The sequence below is a fragment of the Puntigrus tetrazona genome, chromosome 2, assembly GCF_018831695.1.
Source record: "Puntigrus tetrazona isolate hp1 chromosome 2, ASM1883169v1, whole genome shotgun sequence".
Taxonomy (NCBI): domain Eukaryota; kingdom Metazoa; phylum Chordata; class Actinopteri; order Cypriniformes; family Cyprinidae; genus Puntigrus; species Puntigrus tetrazona.
Window position 1 is genome coordinate 9,321,078 of NC_056700.1, and position 16,305 is coordinate 9,337,382.

A 16,305-nucleotide genomic window follows, 5' to 3' on the forward strand; every position below is an offset into this window, starting at 1 on the left:
ATTCATTCATTTTTTACATGCCAGTCACGCACAATTTTCTCAATGTTTAACTTTATTCATACAGTATAACTTTAATCTTACAATTTAGACTTCATTCTGTAAATACTATGGCACTGAAATGCTTCTGTAAAACGAAATCACACTGTGCCCAAAAACCCAAAACGACGCTAAAATTATTCACTAATTGTAATTAGGCTTATTTAAATCTCTTTGCCTTTCTTTTGACAAATTCATATATAATTTCTTTGGTGCTTAATTTAAAGACTTTGTGTATTCTCATTGAAAAGAATGACTACTTTCAATACTTTCTATAAAATAAATAAATAAAATGAAGAAAAGAGAATCAAAATGGTGCATGTGTTGCAGAGATTAGATGTGATACAGATGTGATAGCCTCCATGTGCACGTGCATGAAATTTTAAAGCATGGGAATTAGTTTCACTAATTGTATGTTTTCCAAACCGATGAAGGTCCCTGATAATAATGTTAATGCAGATGTCTATGCTGACGAAAACGATGATTTTTTTCATGTTTTTTTTTTATCTTCCTATTGTTGTTTTAGATAACGAACTTTTAATATCAGTCACCCCATCGATCTGAGTTGGCTCGTCGGTTCGGCTGTGTCTCGGCTATGTTCGGGTGTTTCCGTGAATAACAGACTCTCCATTTTGCATAGTTACGCGCGTGTGTTGAAGGCTCCTCTGCTCCTGCGATCGGTATCACACCGTGAAGATCGTTTTCCCTGCAATGGACGGGTAAGGCTGCGTTGTTTACAGAATAATCGAAAAAATGCATTTTTGAGAGAGGTTTAAATTCATTCTGAAACTAGTGTGGTCGCAATCTTGAGCGTTCCGACAAGGCCGCTCGCGCAGACTGTGCATGCATAAACCGACGTTGGCTAATAATAACGTGTACGCGAGCTCCGCGGATCATATTTTACCGCCGAATAGACGCGGTGTGTATACAGAATATCAAATAGCAGCGTTCTGAATAATTTAATGTGCGTCTGTGAATTGTTTCGTGTTATGTGAACGACAGGGACGTGTAATGTAGCGTAGCTCCGAGGCTAACGGTACTGTTACCGAGCGTCGGGCGCGTCCGATTTCCTTTGTTTGAAACGTAACGGTCACTCCAACCACGAGCTGAATATTAATCCGTAGTTGCTCAGTGCGACTTTATTATGCATAATTTGCTTTTCAACTCAGTTTTGTAGAAGCGTTATTAAGCCTCTTACAACAAGCTGCTGAAAATAGTGTCTACACTCGAGGGTTCCCTAAAATATGAAATGTTATCTCGTAATACTAAACCGTAATATTCGCGACGTTAAGGAGAAATTAGTGTACCAATGACATCGTGTTTGGACGTGTATGTGATTTCGACGGTAACAAAACAAGCAGCGAGGAATTTATCGGTATTTTTCTATTTTCTTTTTTACAGCATTGCAAGTGATGTTGCAGTTGGTGTGAAGGTAAGTGTTTTTGCTTGTCTTAACGTATCCTAGTTATAAGGTATTATATCGAAATATGTTAAATAAGTCTCGGTGTACAGGTCCGGATCACTTCGGTGGAATGTGAATAATGGAATGATGTAAAGTCACATGATTTATTCAACATTTTAATCGTATGAATGATTTACTGAATTAGCAGTGTACATCTGTCTTTCTAGAGAAGCTCAGATGATTTGCTGTCTGGCAGTCTGTACAACAGTCCAAACTCTTCAGTCACTGGTAAGAGGGGAATACAACTGTAAATCGCTTGCAATCAGTATAGACTTTCTGTGTAAAATTGATAACCGAAAACTAGGCCTACATGAACACGAAGAAGAAAACTCCACAGAAAGGCCTAAGATTTGAGCTTTTGTCATTCACAAAATTCTTTCATTACGTATAAGTGTCTAGAGAATGTACAGTTTTAAAGAAATAAGCCCTAGAAGCAGTGCCTTACAACTGTTTTAGAACAGCTAAACCCCCTAAGCTGCTCTTAAACCACTGCGATCCTTGGCTTTATGAGGCTTATTGCTTTTATAAAATGGCCGCACGTACCTAGCAAGCTTTCGTGAAATATGCACACAAGCAACAAAAATCAAAAAATGCATTGATAACAAATAATAATTCTTCTGCCAACAAATGTAGCTAACGCCTATGGAAAATGTGTAATGGACGCCTCACAGGCGCACGGCGTGATAGAAAAATGTTGGCTGGCCACATATCATCAGAGCTGACCGCAGATTTGCACAAAATAAAACCAAATAATCCACGCATAAGATGAAATCAACAGAAACGAGAAATATTCGCTGAACCATGTGCGCATATTTACTCTAACTGTATAAAGATTTTCACGGAGGAAATTAACAAATCCTTCTAATTTTGCCGGCTTTGAGCATAGCCTACTGCCACATAAAACTCCATGCAATCGCATAAATATGAGCTGCTGTAAAAGCTGCTCAAACACAGCTAGTTTTATCCAGGCCCGTTCCAGAATTAAATACTGACGATGCTTTAGAAAGTGTGCTTTCTAAATTTTAGTGCATGTAAACATTCACTTATATTTTTTTGTCTTGTCCAGTTGCTCCTTCGAGTTTTCGAGTTTCCTGCTTAAATATACAATGTCCAAAAAATAAATAAAAAAATAAAATATATATATATATATAAGTACTCCATATATAAAGTATAAAGAGTACTCCATTTAAAATCACTAAAAGGTTATCCTTTGTCTTCTTCATGCAATCTCATAAGGTTTTGTTTATAATGAGAGGATTCATAAGCTTGCACTGGACAAAAACAAAACGCTTCCTTTCTTCGAAACCAATATATGGTTGAATAGTTTGCCAGATCTGTTTTGCCAATATCATAGTGAATAGATAATATCTCAAATTATTCGGCACCTATGTTCACAGCATCCAAAAATCTCATTATAACCAGCTGAAATGTTTTGAAATTTTGTAACCTACCTGATTGAAAAAAAAAAATCCAGTCTTTTACTCTGCCTGTATGAATTTGTGTCTTGTTAAGGATTTAAATCCCTTGCGCTCCTCTGTCGGTCACGGATCACAGAAAGCAAAAATATAATCTGCCTAATTTTAGATTCATTCACGCACATTTAAAAAAATATTCATTTAAAAGTTTCTTTTTCACATTCTTATTTGGAGCCTTATCGTATTAGGCTGAATGTTAAATTATTAGGAGAAAACCTGTAGTTGAAATCGGACATTGAGCACCCCTGTATGGCCAAATCCTTGTTTTGTGGGGTTCGAATTAGGCTCATCTTATTGAAACATTCAAGCTTTTTGGGTTCACCTTTAATTTCGTTCATTTATTTATTTTTTTTTTGTACATTTCGATTATATTCTATACTGTAAATAAGGTACTAAATTGCTAAAAATTTATTATGTTAATTTGTTAAAGTTTAATTGCAATTTTAACCACGAAAATTGCACTTAGATTTGATGCGAAATGCTGGAAAACATCAAGGTACAGAATATTGTCACATACATAAGGCATTTTGTAAAACAAATGCTGGCAGAATCACATTTAATGTAAAAGCATCCCAAGTCATTTTTTGCTTAAATTGCTAAAATTTAAACGCTGTACATCTGTATCGAAGATCATATTCCCAGTTAGTAGCAAATAATATATAGTTGGTCCAAATTATTTAATTAAATATCACCATGAAAAACAACTTTTGTAGTGCAGGTGTATTTCAGTTTAGGTGTATTTATTTGACAGCTAATGGAAGTGACAGTAAGAAACTGAGGGTGGAGGACAGCATGGACAGCCCACCATCCAGAGTCATTCATATCCGGAAACTCCCCAATGAGGTTTCCGAGACTGAGGTCATCGCCCTGGGTTTGCCCTTCGGAAAGGTCACTAATATCCTGATGCTTAAAGGCAAAAATCAGGTATGTGTTGGGGGATGGCGTTGAGGAACATTAAACCAAGCTCCTGTTGTGATAGCAAAGAGACATCTTCTGAAATTCAATTTCGTGTTTAAAATGTCTTGTTAAATCTGTTTTTCAAATTGGGTGAGCAAAGTTTTTGCTCATTCACTTGGAAAAAGAGCCTCTTTCTTCATTTTTAACACTTTCCCTCAATTAGGCATTTTTGGAGCTAGGAACAGAGGAAGCAGCTGTTACCATGGTGAACTACTACACAGCTGTTACACCTCAAGTGCGTAATGTCCCAGTGTTCATTCAGTACTCCAACCACAAAGAGCTCAAGACTGACAGTGCGCTCAATCAGGTAAGAAAATGCTCTCCTCCTTGTTTTAATTTTTCTGAGCTAAAAATGCATCGGCAACGGAAGTGTGTAATTAGCGTAGCCCTAATCGGTTCCCTTGGTTTCCTTCTGAAGCGAGCTCAGGCCGTGCTGCAGGCGGTGTCCGCTGTCCAGGAGGGTGGCTCTCCAAGCTCAGCGGCTGGCGAGAGTGTGTTAACGCCTGCCCCCAGCCCAGTACTGCGAATAATCATTGACAACATGTTCTACCCAGTCACCCTGGACGTCCTCCAACAGGTCACTGGCCACAGCAGGCATCCATCTGGAATAAACTGCAGTTTAAAAAAAAAAAAAAAAACAGTAAATGTATTTTTACACTCTCGTGCCTCTGAATTAACAGGACTTTGCACTTATCTCTCTTAGATCTTCTCCAAGTTTGGGACCGTCATGAAGATAATCACATTTACCAAAAATAATCAGTTCCAGGCTCTTCTGCAGTTCAGTGACCCAGTAAATGCCCAGCAGGCCAAACTGGTGAGTGAACGAAGAGGAGGATTGAAACCACTGCAAACTCTATAAATGTGTAATGATGTGCCAAAGCACTGTTATGAGATTTTTAATGTGATGGTTATGGCCACAGGCAAATTATGATCCAGTCATATGTTGGTTTAGTACCTTTTTTTTCATTTATGTGATGAAATGACTGCAGTTGTCATTACTTGTAGAGGAGCGTTTTTATTACTTTGAGCCATGGCCCTACATTACGCGCTGGCTGTAATTATTCTTATCCTCATTCACCCATGTCATGGAATAACAAATGTCTTCCTCTCATCCTCTTGTCTTCTTTCATTACAGTCCTTGGATGGCCAGAACATATACAACTCCTGCTGCACCTTACGCATTGACTTCTCCAAGCTGGTCAACCTTAATGTAAAATACAACAACGACAAAAGCCGGGATTACACCCGGCCCGAGCTGCCCGCAGGAGACGGTCAACCGCCCGTGGACCCGTCTGTGGCCGCCACTCTCAGCAAAGATTCCACCTCCCTGCTCGGTAAGTTGGAAAACGCCTCAAACGCAAACGTTTAATCACACCTTTAAGACCCATCTTCCCTTTCATTCTCTGACATGCATCATCATCATCTCCTTTCTGCATAGCTTCAGTTTCAGAGCAGGGTAGAGGTGTGAATGCTTCCCCTCTATTGTGAATCATGAGAGTTTTTTTTTAGTTCTTAGTGGAAAATGGGTCAATGGTGCCTGAAATGCAATCCCGTCTAATTGATGTGCCATTCAAACACGCTGCTTTACGTTTTTTGCCGCTTCCACGGCCCCCAGTCTGTGTTTGATCCCGTAAGACTTTGACTGTACACGTTCTCCTTAGGTACTCCCTCTGGAATGGTAACTTCCTACTCTAGTGGTGGAGGGTTTCCATCTTCTCTAGGTACCTATGCTTCCATTTACTTTCCTTTTTTCCTTTTGATTTTCTAACCCTACTTGAATGCGCTCTTCCTTCTGAAGGACAGGGACTTTTCCAGTGCTGTCAGAATTGGCAGGGCTTTCATGTTGAAACCACCCCAACCATTTGTCCTGACTTGACATGCAGGATTCATAAACAGTGTCGCTATTTGTCAAAGCATAAATCTGAAGCTGCAACAATAAGCCCTTCCATTCTGCATTATGGGCCTGACTTAATAGATTGACACGCACACTAATTAGGGACCCGTATTTCACACAGACTGGCAATCCAAACTGCCAAACACTAGTTCCCTTTAGCTAAAGCAGAGCGGCCTATTGAGCGGCTAACTACAGTGAGCAGAGAGGGCCCAAAAAGCAATTTGGTTCGGATATTGCTCCAGAGCGCTAGTCTGTGTGAAATCGGTTAAGATAGCGATCTGCCTAGTGGCATATATTGACTCTGGGATGTGGGTTTGCCTGAGGTGTGTGGTGTTGGCTGCGTAACTGGATGTGCTTGGTGTGGTGGGTGCAGACAGGTAGAATGCATGGCCATAGGGCAGATGCTGAGCTGTAGGCTCTTCTGGGCTGTGTGAGCTAACACGGTCCTTCCTTTCTCTCCTCTTCTCTCTGTAGGGGCCATCAGCCCTCTGAGTGCAGCGGCAGCGGCGGCGGCGGCAGCAGGGAGGGTGGCGTTGTCTGGACATTCGGGGCCTGGCGGAGTGCTCCTGGTCAGCAACCTCAACGAAGAGGTCAGTACACAGCCACAACACACACACGCACACACAAACATTTCCCTGCTCTCTCTGTTCAGTCTTTTCATTATGTCAATCAGGTCACCAGTACACTGTATGTCTCAGGTTTTATATGTTCAGTCCTCATCCGTTAAAGATCATTTTTGAGTTTGAGGGGCCTTCACGGCATTTAGCAGCAGAGCAGTGTTAACAGGCGTGAAACGGTGATGTGTTTTGAGAGCACAACATTAAGAAGGATGCTTGGTGAAGCCTTTTCAGAATTGTTATACTTTTTTTTTTTTTTTTTTTTTTTTTTTTTCAGCAAATACTAGAACTCAATTAACACTTAATTTTAAAATGAATCTTTATCATCACTTAACCGGACTAATATCACATAAAACACATAAAAAGTGCGCTGTAATGCATGCCTGTTTTTAGTTACAATTTTTAAACCTCAAAGCTGCCCCACATACGTACTTTTATTATTTAAATTTATACGGGCCAATATATGTGTGGAAAATGGAAATTCTGTCTTTGTTTACTCACCCTAATGTCAGACCAAAAACAGAAAGCCAAAAAAGACTTGTTCAGCACACAAAAAAATAAAGTCATTTTTAATATTGTCTTCATATTTAGTTTACTTAATGTAGTTTTAATATATTAATAAATTTAAAGTCTACACAGCCAAAACTATTCATTTTTCAAAAAGCGGTTTAATGCAAGGTCGCGTTTAAGCTGTACTCTCCAACACTAGTTGTGGAAAATCAGAGTTGGTCAGTCAGATTTCACAGAAAGTACATAATGTATGATGGGAAAGACACTGTCTGTCTGTTTTTGCTTTAGAACTGCTTAATATCTTGGCACTGTATGATCCTCATTTAGTGTATGGTGCCCAGTTTTTTCCTGTAACCAGTGACAAAGTTGGCAGGTGTGTAATGTCTGGGTTCTTTTTAATTTGTTCAGATTTCAGATTTCTTGTAGTGAACTCCATCCGCATATGGTGAAAATAATTCATCTTTAGTCGGCTTACGTACACATACAAACTCAACCTCGCTTGCTTCATATGCCAGAGCAAACCTCATTGGTTCTCACTTATCAAGCAAGCGTGGTTGAGCTTGTGTTTACCATAATGTTTATGTGTGAATAAAAGCCTGCATTTAATGTAATAATCAACAAAAACAATAAGGCTGAATAAATGATGACACAGTATTTTTGGGTGACTGTGTTTGTCAGAGTACACTTGATAAACAACAAACAAAAAACCCCCAGTCCTTTTGAGTGCATCGTCAGGGCTTCCTTCACCGCCAAAACACTACAATCACATTCCTATGTTAACTTTGCTCTTTTGCTGGATGTTTTGAAGTTGATTTCAAAGTCATTTCAGTCACTTTTTAAATGTGCCTTAGATTGAGAATGATGTATTCGGTCACACACAATGAACACTGAGCAGGTGACTTGTCTTGATATGACTGCAAGGTTGACCTGTGTCTCATTTCCATCCTCAGTGTATTTCATATATTATGTTCAATGTTATTTCAGTATATTTGCAGATAGTAGTGAATTGATAGTGACTAGTAATGAATTAAAAGCTGTAGCTCTTTGTTCTCTATTGTGACATTTATACTTGCAGAAATATACTGAAAGCATTCTCAGTAAGGTTTTCGTCAAAATGGAGGGTCTCTCTGCAGTCTCTCCTCTGTGCAAATTTTGATCACTGTCTCTCCTCTCTCTTTATCTCTCCCCCTCTCCCCTCTCTCTGGTTCTCTCTCTCTCTCTCTCTCTCTCTCCCTCGCACCTTTTCACAAGCGCTCTGTCTGGAAGTAATATCTAACTGTCTTTTCTCTCTAAGCTGTATCTCTTTCTTCCTCTCCTGATGCTCCACTGCCTCTCTCTAAGCTATTCAAAGTTGGTATGAAACATGGTAGCCCCACCCGCCTCTCTCATTTCTCTCACACTCTCTCTCACTTTGATTTCTCTGTCTTTTTGAAGTGTCCCAGTAATTTCCCCATCATGGTTTTTGTTTACCCAAACACTTGTGGGTTTGTGGATTTTTCGACATGACGTGCTCTCTATTGATGCCATAACTCTGCAAGGTGGTTTTCATGCCTACCCGCCGCATGGCCCCACCCCTTAACAGCTATAGGCTGATGTTTAGTTTGTTTGATTTATCCCCCCCCCCCTTAACGCTTTCTCATACTAAAGCCTTCCACGCGCTCTGCATGCTTTGTCCTTCTCACAGTGTTTCTGTGCTGCAGTTAGTCTGAGTAAATGTGCCCTGCCCACGCTCGGTCTCGGGTGACTACGTTTGGCTCTATTAAACATAGTCGGGGGAAGCAAAAGGAAAAAAAAGAGAACCCTGCCATTTTCTGACCAAACTCCTGCATTTCCTATGTACTGACCTGTATATTATTTTTGTCCCCCCTTCCAACTTTTTCCTGTTTTTTTTTTTTTTTTTTTTTTTTTTTTTCCCCTTTTCTTTTATCCCACGCTGCTTCCAACCCCTCCTCTTCCCTCTCCTCTTCTCTCCTCTCCTGACTCCTCTGTGATTGGTTGGCCCTTTTCTCTCCTGCAATCCTGTCTCCCCGCCCTCCACCCATTCATGCTTTGTGCCTGAACCAAAACAAATGTTCCTCCTCGGACCGACTTGCCCCAATTAACTGCCTTGACCCATGCTCCATGACCACCTCACCATTCTACGGGAAACCACCCTCCGTTATGGATGATCTGTTCATCTCCGCTCTACCTCGACTCTTCTCTCTTCCTGTCTTACGCTGCTTGCTCTTCTCTCCTTCTAAAGATGGTTACGCCCCAAAGTCTGTTTACCCTCTTCGGTATGTTATTGTTAGCAATCTACCTCTTTTTTTGTTTATCTATTGTTAATTTCATTTCAGTTGTTTTATTTTCTCTTTCATTTATAATTTAAGGGTTAGTTATTAATCTGGCACTAGTGTAACAACAGTTTCTTAGTTTTCAAATTTAATTTGTTTATTTCTACTATGCCAAATTTTAAATATGAAAGTTTAAATTTTTTTTGTTTTTCCTTGGCTTTCGAAGCCTCTGTCTCTATCTTGCTCTATCTGTCTCTCTTCATGTACAGCTTATATTAATGCATGGTTGATTATTTTGCATGTAGGCTTTTGATTTTAACTTTGCCATATCACATGAGCTTGTTTTTGGAGGGCGTATCAAATAAGTTGTGTCTGTTAGAAACACTGTTTTGGACTCTTTGGTGTAGATAATTTGGAAGATTTGTACCATCATCTTCACCTTTCATGTCAGAACCGGAGCTTCTGAAGCACTAACTTGTCCTTCCTGGTTCACTCCTCTCCTCCTCCTCCTCCTTCCCTCCCCCTTCCATCTGCCTCTTGCTTAACCGAAGGTGTCTACGGTGACGTGCAGCGCGTGAAGATCCTTTACAATAAGAAGGACAGTGCTCTAATCCAGATGTCTGATGGAAACCAAGCTCAGTTAGGTAAGCTGACACGCTGTCCTTTTTGTGAGTGCTTCATTTTCCTATGGCATTAAAACAAAGAAAGAGCTCTCCGTGTCTTTATCCAGCCATGAGCCATCTGAACGGGCAGAAGATGTATGGCAAGATCATTCGCGTGACCCTCTCCAAACACCAGACGGTACAGCTGCCCAGGGAGGGTTTAGATGATCAGGGCCTGACCAAGGACTTCACAAGTTCTCCTCTGCATCGCTTCAAGAAGCCAGGGTCCAAAAACTTTCAGAACATCTTCCCCCCTTCAGCTACTCTCCATCTCTCTAACATACCGTGAGTATGCAGAACATCAGTCCTAATGAATGCTAGCGGTGGTTTTTCTTATTAATACATGTTGTGTTCTGGAATCATAAATCTTGAACCAACTGCTGACCATCTTTTTAAAGTAATTGTCAGGTTCCCCCCCCCTTCTCGCAGTTTTTCAGTTCAAGTCTAAGATTAAAATGTGGCTACCAAGGAAAATTTGTTTTCCCTTTTTTATTGGTTCATGCATCATGATAACATTTTAGCATTTACTCTGAGGAAATGCTAATAACTGCTTGTTTCCCCTCCAGTGAGAATGTGACAGAGGAGGATTTACGACTGCTCTTCTCAAATTCCGGCGGTACAGTGAAAGCATTCAAGTTTTTCCAGTAAGAACCCACTGCGTTCTATTTCTTAGGGGCCATTCACACAGAAAACATCATTGCGTCTAAAACATGAGAAGCAGCGCTCTTCAGACATGATGCAATGATGACAGTAATGGAAATAATAGAACTAGGCAAACAGCATTGATTGATTTGAGTGATACAAATTCCGAGCTGCTTTTTTTTAAGGAACAAGTAGTGATAATCGCTTCAAGAAATGTTATACAATTCAGGGTATCTAGACGCGCTGTCTTAAAGGGTTACTCCACCCCAAAATGAAAATGTTCTCATTAATCACCCCCATGTAGCTTATTATTGTATTCTTATTATTTCTAGAGATCGCAAAATGGCTCTGCTGCAGATGTCCACAGTGGAGGAGGCGATTCAGTCACTCATTGACCTTCACAACTACGACATGGGCCGTGGCCACCGCCTGAGAGTGTCCTTCTCAAAGTCCACCATCTGAGGATCCACCGGTGCCATGTCACCTTTTCTCTCTCTCTCTCCCCCCAGAGCCTCAAGTCGAATTAATTTTTACCAGTCATTCCTTAACACCATATCAAGAACTTCAATGAGAATGACCCTTAAAGGAAGACTCGCTCTGTATCTGCTCCTACTATTGTTTGTGTATGGCCAGCTGTTATTCTGTTTTAGGATGGATTGACAAAAATGTGCCTTACTTAGCAAAATAGCATCATCCCTTTGCTCCCATTGTTACACTTTATAGAGGTTTAGGCACATTATGTGTGATGATACAGAAAACTTAACCTTGCTTTGTTGTTTTGATGGGATTTGAAAGTGATAGTTTTCACTCTTGCCTCAACGTGGCCTCACCTTGCTTTTTTTTTTTTTTTTTTTTTTTTCCTTTTTAAACCAATTCAATTGAAGCTTTGAAAGCTAGTAGGTTTGCTTTGATTCAAAGGCAAAAGCTCTTTTTTTTATGATCTAATGAATTGAATCTGAACACAAGTAACTGAATTTGATGGAACATACTCCAAGTTGTAAATTATCTTGTGCATTTGTTTTATTTTGGGCTGTAGTGTATTTTATTTTGTTCTTTGATCAGGCACCCAAGGTACTTTTGTGATTGAAACCTGTGGTAAACAAAACACTGACAGTGGGGAGCGCAGTGTGTGACGTATAGTACCTGCTTTGATATCTCATTCACTTTTGCTTCAGTGAATTGTTACCCAGTTTTTCTTTTTTGTTTTTTTTTTTTAGATGAAAATCAGAGCATGTGCTGATGGATCTCGGCAGTTGCATGTGTCAGGTTGACCATGTTTGATGTTGTGATGTCACTTTAATGTAGGGACTGTTGGGACCAAAGTAAATGTGCCTTTAGTCTTACTTTATTCTACATTGTACAAAATGTTTTATTCAACCTCTGGAATATTTTTATCAACAGCAAAAAAAACAAAAACTGACATCACTCATAAATGATAATTATTAATTGTCCTTAATCGTGGTTGTATGAGAATCATTCAGTGATTCTACTGAAAAATGACATGTTTTTTGTGGTGTAGGCCTGGGGAAAAAAAGGGGAGGGGGTGTTCTGTACATTTTCTACATAAATTGAGTTTTTACATCTTTAGGAATGTAAAGTTCGGTATAGAAGCGGCACAATTAAAGGTTCTTTTTTCTACCAAGCTTGTGCTTGACGGTCCCTGTGTGGTGTAGTGCTTTTATCCTGTAGCATGCTGAATAAACTCTTCTCGCTCTGCATTCACCTCTGCCTCTCTGCTGTCTCTTCCTCTTCCTGTACTGTCCTCTGTATCTCACTTGGCTCTTTTTCTCTGATGCACTTTTTCCCAGGGTGGAGAAATACTCACTTGACCTGGTATAAAAATATACCCTAGAAGTTAAAACATGAAAACAATGTGATCTTCGCCCTTATTTGCAGTGATAATCTGTAACTTTCCCATCCTGTTGTCATGTTTCTTCTCTATTTTCTCATGCTTTTCCCCAGATCTCTCTGTCTGCATATTCAACCTAGACGTCAGTGCGCATGCCATTTTCATGTCTCCATAATTTCCAAAAGTAGGGTGTTTGGGCAACAGATTGGCACCTGTGTTTAGTCGCATGTGGTACAATGGAGGGAAAAAAATGCTTACAGCCTTTGCAGCTGATTGTATGTTGAAGCAATTGATTGTCTGCTGGAGAAAGGACAATCAACTGGCACCGATTTGAGCCAAGACGAAAGGTACAAAAATTGCAGCTTGCAACATTTTTTTTTTTTAACGGTATAAACATAGTAACAGAACAGGGCAAGAATTCTTCTGAGAAGAGTGATTCTTTTTTAGTAAGCATGCTGTTTTTTTTTTTAAATAGCAAGCTTTTACAGAGTGCAGTGGAGGTTCAGTGTTTTGTGTGACTGTGTTGCCTTTAGGGTTGGGTATTTAGCATAAAAGCCTAACATAGAAAAGTAACTGTGTCTCTTAAGTGGAGCTTTATAAAAGCACGTCTTGTTCAGTGCCCACTCAAGACGCCTCGTTTAAACACGCCCCCACATCTCTACCTCACTGTGTTTTTTTTTTTAATAATACCGCCCAAATGTTTACGTAAAGAAGGCAGAGCTATTGATGTTGCTCTATGTTCTAGAGACACTGTTTTGTTGTTAAGGTTAAACTGAGGCATTTGTTTTGTTTTTGACCAGTGTTGCCAGATAGGATGGACGATTTCCATCTGAAAACGTTAAAATGTAAATCAAGGTTGTTGAGAGCTATTTTTATCTCCTTAAAACGAAATAATATACGTTTCCCATACAGACTAAATCGGGGAGCATACATTAAAGAGAACTGCCAAATATGAATAAAATATCATGCAAGCTAGCAGACGTCGTCGAAACGTCAATCAAGAAATGAAAAAATCAACTTAAAATTTATATGCAAAAATGTATTGGAACGTATTCATGCACACCAATCGAAACTATAATTCATTGATGCATACTGTATAATCCGAGAATTACACAAAAATTTTGCAACAACGATGCGCTTACCTTCACATCTATTTCTTAAGGAAATATAAAGTTAGTTTCTAGTTTGTAGAAGATTTTTCTAATGCTTCTTTAACGTTTTCCTAACGTTATTTTAACCTCTACTCCAATATGATGACCCCACTGTACTTCAGTATCCATATGGATGCTTAATCAGTGTTACAGAGCATCTTGTTTTTAGCTATTGTTCAATAAATTATAACCTGAACACATCAACTAATAACACATCGCATGTAAAATTAAATAAGATGAAATCTGTCCATTACAGAGTAACTTATCTAGATTTAACATTTCTTCAGCACCAAATAAAATGATTTCAACACAATGTTTGGTTTATATTTTTTCAAAGTTTTTAAAATAAAAAATATTACTTTGAAGACAGGTGAAAGCTTGTGCGTGTGGAGATCAGAGACGCGCAGTAAATAAAGATGAAACAAACCCACAAAGTTATGATTTCTGTTATCACTCTATGCTTAACCCTGGCTTAATATAATAATTTAAAATGTGTTTTGATTAATTTCTGTATTTTAATAAATGCTGCATTGAACAAATTTCAGGGATCTGCATAGCTCACACGCACACACACAAAACATCTGCAACCTTTTAATCAGAAAGATAGTTTTACAGTGTTCTAAAAAATAATGTTCTAGGTTATTTTTAGGTTATTTAATTTTGTTTTAATAACCAAATACTAGTGTTAAGAGAAAGTTATGTGTTTGTCCAACAGCTTTCAATGAAGCATCAATCTGGATCGTCTAAAAGATAAAAGTCAGGATCGTATAGATATAAATAAATTTTTATTAAATAATTTCTGCTCTGATTTTGGAGTTGAAGTAATAATCGTGTCATCTCTCCTTCAACAAGTGTAGCCTAATTCACGTTTTAAGAGTGTAAACGTACTAATAGTAGTAATATTTAATAATATAAACTTATATTTAGGCATTTCTTATACAGTTATACATGCTAAATCAGATCTGTTACACCCATCACTCATGAATCATCACGTCTGTCTGTTGATGTTTAGATATTAGATAAAAGTGTGGCCTTTTTAAAATCGTTAATTAACTTTGTTTATAAAATTAAAAATACATTTAACAGTTAATTTATAGATTAAATAAGCTATTAAGCTAATCAGATAAATGTTTGCTAGTACATAAGCTAAGGAATGCAGACATTAATTATCATTGTAACATAGTTTAAACTTCATTTATCATAACATGGAATTTAAATCAGGAACTAAAGAGAGTACCTATTAAATGCAATTTGAGCCAATGGGATCACTTGGGGTCTTAACGGGGCTGGATTTTGAGGGGGGATTCGATGTGTCATTACACCAAACACGCAAAATACGTTTTTTTTTAGCAACATCATATGAACCCTTTCAATTAAAAATGATATATTGATTCAGTATGTTTTGTTTACTAGTTTTAAAGCCTTCAAAATGAAAAAGTAAAACATTGTTTTCAATATTAAAATTTTGGCTGAAGACCACATGTTTTAATTTCAACATTTTCGCAATAATAAATAGTTCCTTGTGGTGCCAATATTGTTGGACTCCGGTGTAGTTACTTCTCCAAACCACATTATTTAAATTTCTGTATTACAAATTTGCTCTTTTGAATGTGCTAACTGAACTCAACCGGTCTGCTCTAAAGCTCAGGCTTTTCCCTAAAAGTTTGGGATTTTGTTATTGTGTTGTGAATATTCTGGATATCAAAGCTCCCCTGAGCAATCCAAGCCCACTCTGCTCATTGTGTTGTTGCAAGGCCATCTGTAACTCGCCACATACCCTTTAATACTGAGAGAGAGAGAGAAAAACGCTGTTTCTCTGTGCTTTGAGAAAAGACTGCCGGAGAACAAGCTGTAGGTCCAATACAAGGTCAGTTCAGAGTTCAACAGGGCACAAAAAACTACTAGCATTGTTTAACTTGACAATTGATATGTTTTCCTTTAACAACTGATATAATTGTAGCGCAGTTGTGGATGGTTATTGTGAGACTTCATGCAGGGATAAATAGCAGCCTTCAGTTGTACTGTGACAGATAGCATTTCCACAAGCCCAGTTTCTCCACTGTAAGTACAGAAATAGTGTCATTGTCTTGCCCTTCCATAGTTTTTGTAGGTCAAAATGATTTCCCAAGGAGAATTAAATATTTAGGAGAGACAAGTATGATCATTCCACTGTCTTTACTTTGGGAAATTGGCATTGGTATTAGAGGTTGCACTGGGTTTGAATTATTAAACAGCTCTCTGATACTCAGCAGATTTAATTAGCATAGCGTAATTATGACCCAAATGTCAACAGACTCCATGGTTCTCCATATATTAAATATATCTCCAACCGATCTCCATATATTACTCTATTTTTCCTTTAATCACTTCCTGTTATGTGTCAGTTTGACAGTTTTGCTCTTTCTCCAAGGTTTGTAATCTCCTAACGTGAATTGGAAAACATCATTGGGCCTACTAGCTGTGAAGTTCAGGATGTAGTATAACCTTGGAGGAAATCCTACAGCTGCTTCTCTTAAAGGGATAGTTCACTCAAAACGGAAAAATCAAACTTCAACCCCCCTCATATTGTTATAAGCCTGTTTGGATTTCTTTCATCAATGGAACGCAATACTGTATTTTTCTTTGTTAGAATCTGTATAAATCAGAAGCTGCTGGTGACTTTGTTTTAGCGTAGTCGCTATTTCTAGCTGAAACAGAATATTGAATAGAGGGTTCGGTTTTATGTTTGCTCTCCTCTTTGTAGCCAGGTTTCCATGCAAAGCTGCAAATTTACCATA

The 16,305-nt window shown here is 38.6% G+C and overlaps 1 protein-coding gene across 2 annotated transcripts; it reads left to right on the forward strand.

The window, feature by feature from the left end:
• The first annotated feature begins 624 nt into the window (after positions 1-624).
• Positions 625-12,250, forward strand: ptbp2b (polypyrimidine tract binding protein 2b). Of its 2 annotated transcripts, XM_043218021.1 has the most exons (15): positions 625-755; positions 1,438-1,468; positions 1,666-1,726; positions 3,725-3,897; positions 4,094-4,237; positions 4,349-4,507; positions 4,634-4,744; positions 5,066-5,264; positions 5,592-5,651; positions 6,299-6,414; positions 9,194-9,227; positions 9,776-9,868; positions 9,955-10,171; positions 10,453-10,530; positions 10,861-12,250. In XM_043218021.1, exons 1-15 carry the CDS (start codon positions 748-750, stop codon positions 10,988-10,990), a joined length of 1,614 nt encoding a protein of 537 aa, XP_043073956.1. In that variant the 5' UTR covers positions 625-747; the 3' UTR covers positions 10,991-12,250. The 2 variants fall into 2 exon arrangements, with proteins under 2 accessions (XP_043073956.1, XP_043073965.1); XM_043218030.1 differs by lacking the exon at positions 5,592-5,651.
• The last annotated feature ends 4,055 nt before the right edge of the window (positions 12,251-16,305 follow it).

Bases quoted from the DNA above. Each gene is read 5' to 3' on its own strand.
- ptbp2b (XM_043218021.1), top strand. The intron at 5,652-6,298 runs GTACCTATGCTT...TTCTCTCTGTAG, and splicing joins AGGGTTTCCATCTTCTCTAG to GGGCCATCAGCCCTCTGAGT. The intron at 6,415-9,193 runs GTCAGTACACAG...CTCCTTCTAAAG, and splicing joins TCAGCAACCTCAACGAAGAG to ATGGTTACGCCCCAAAGTCT.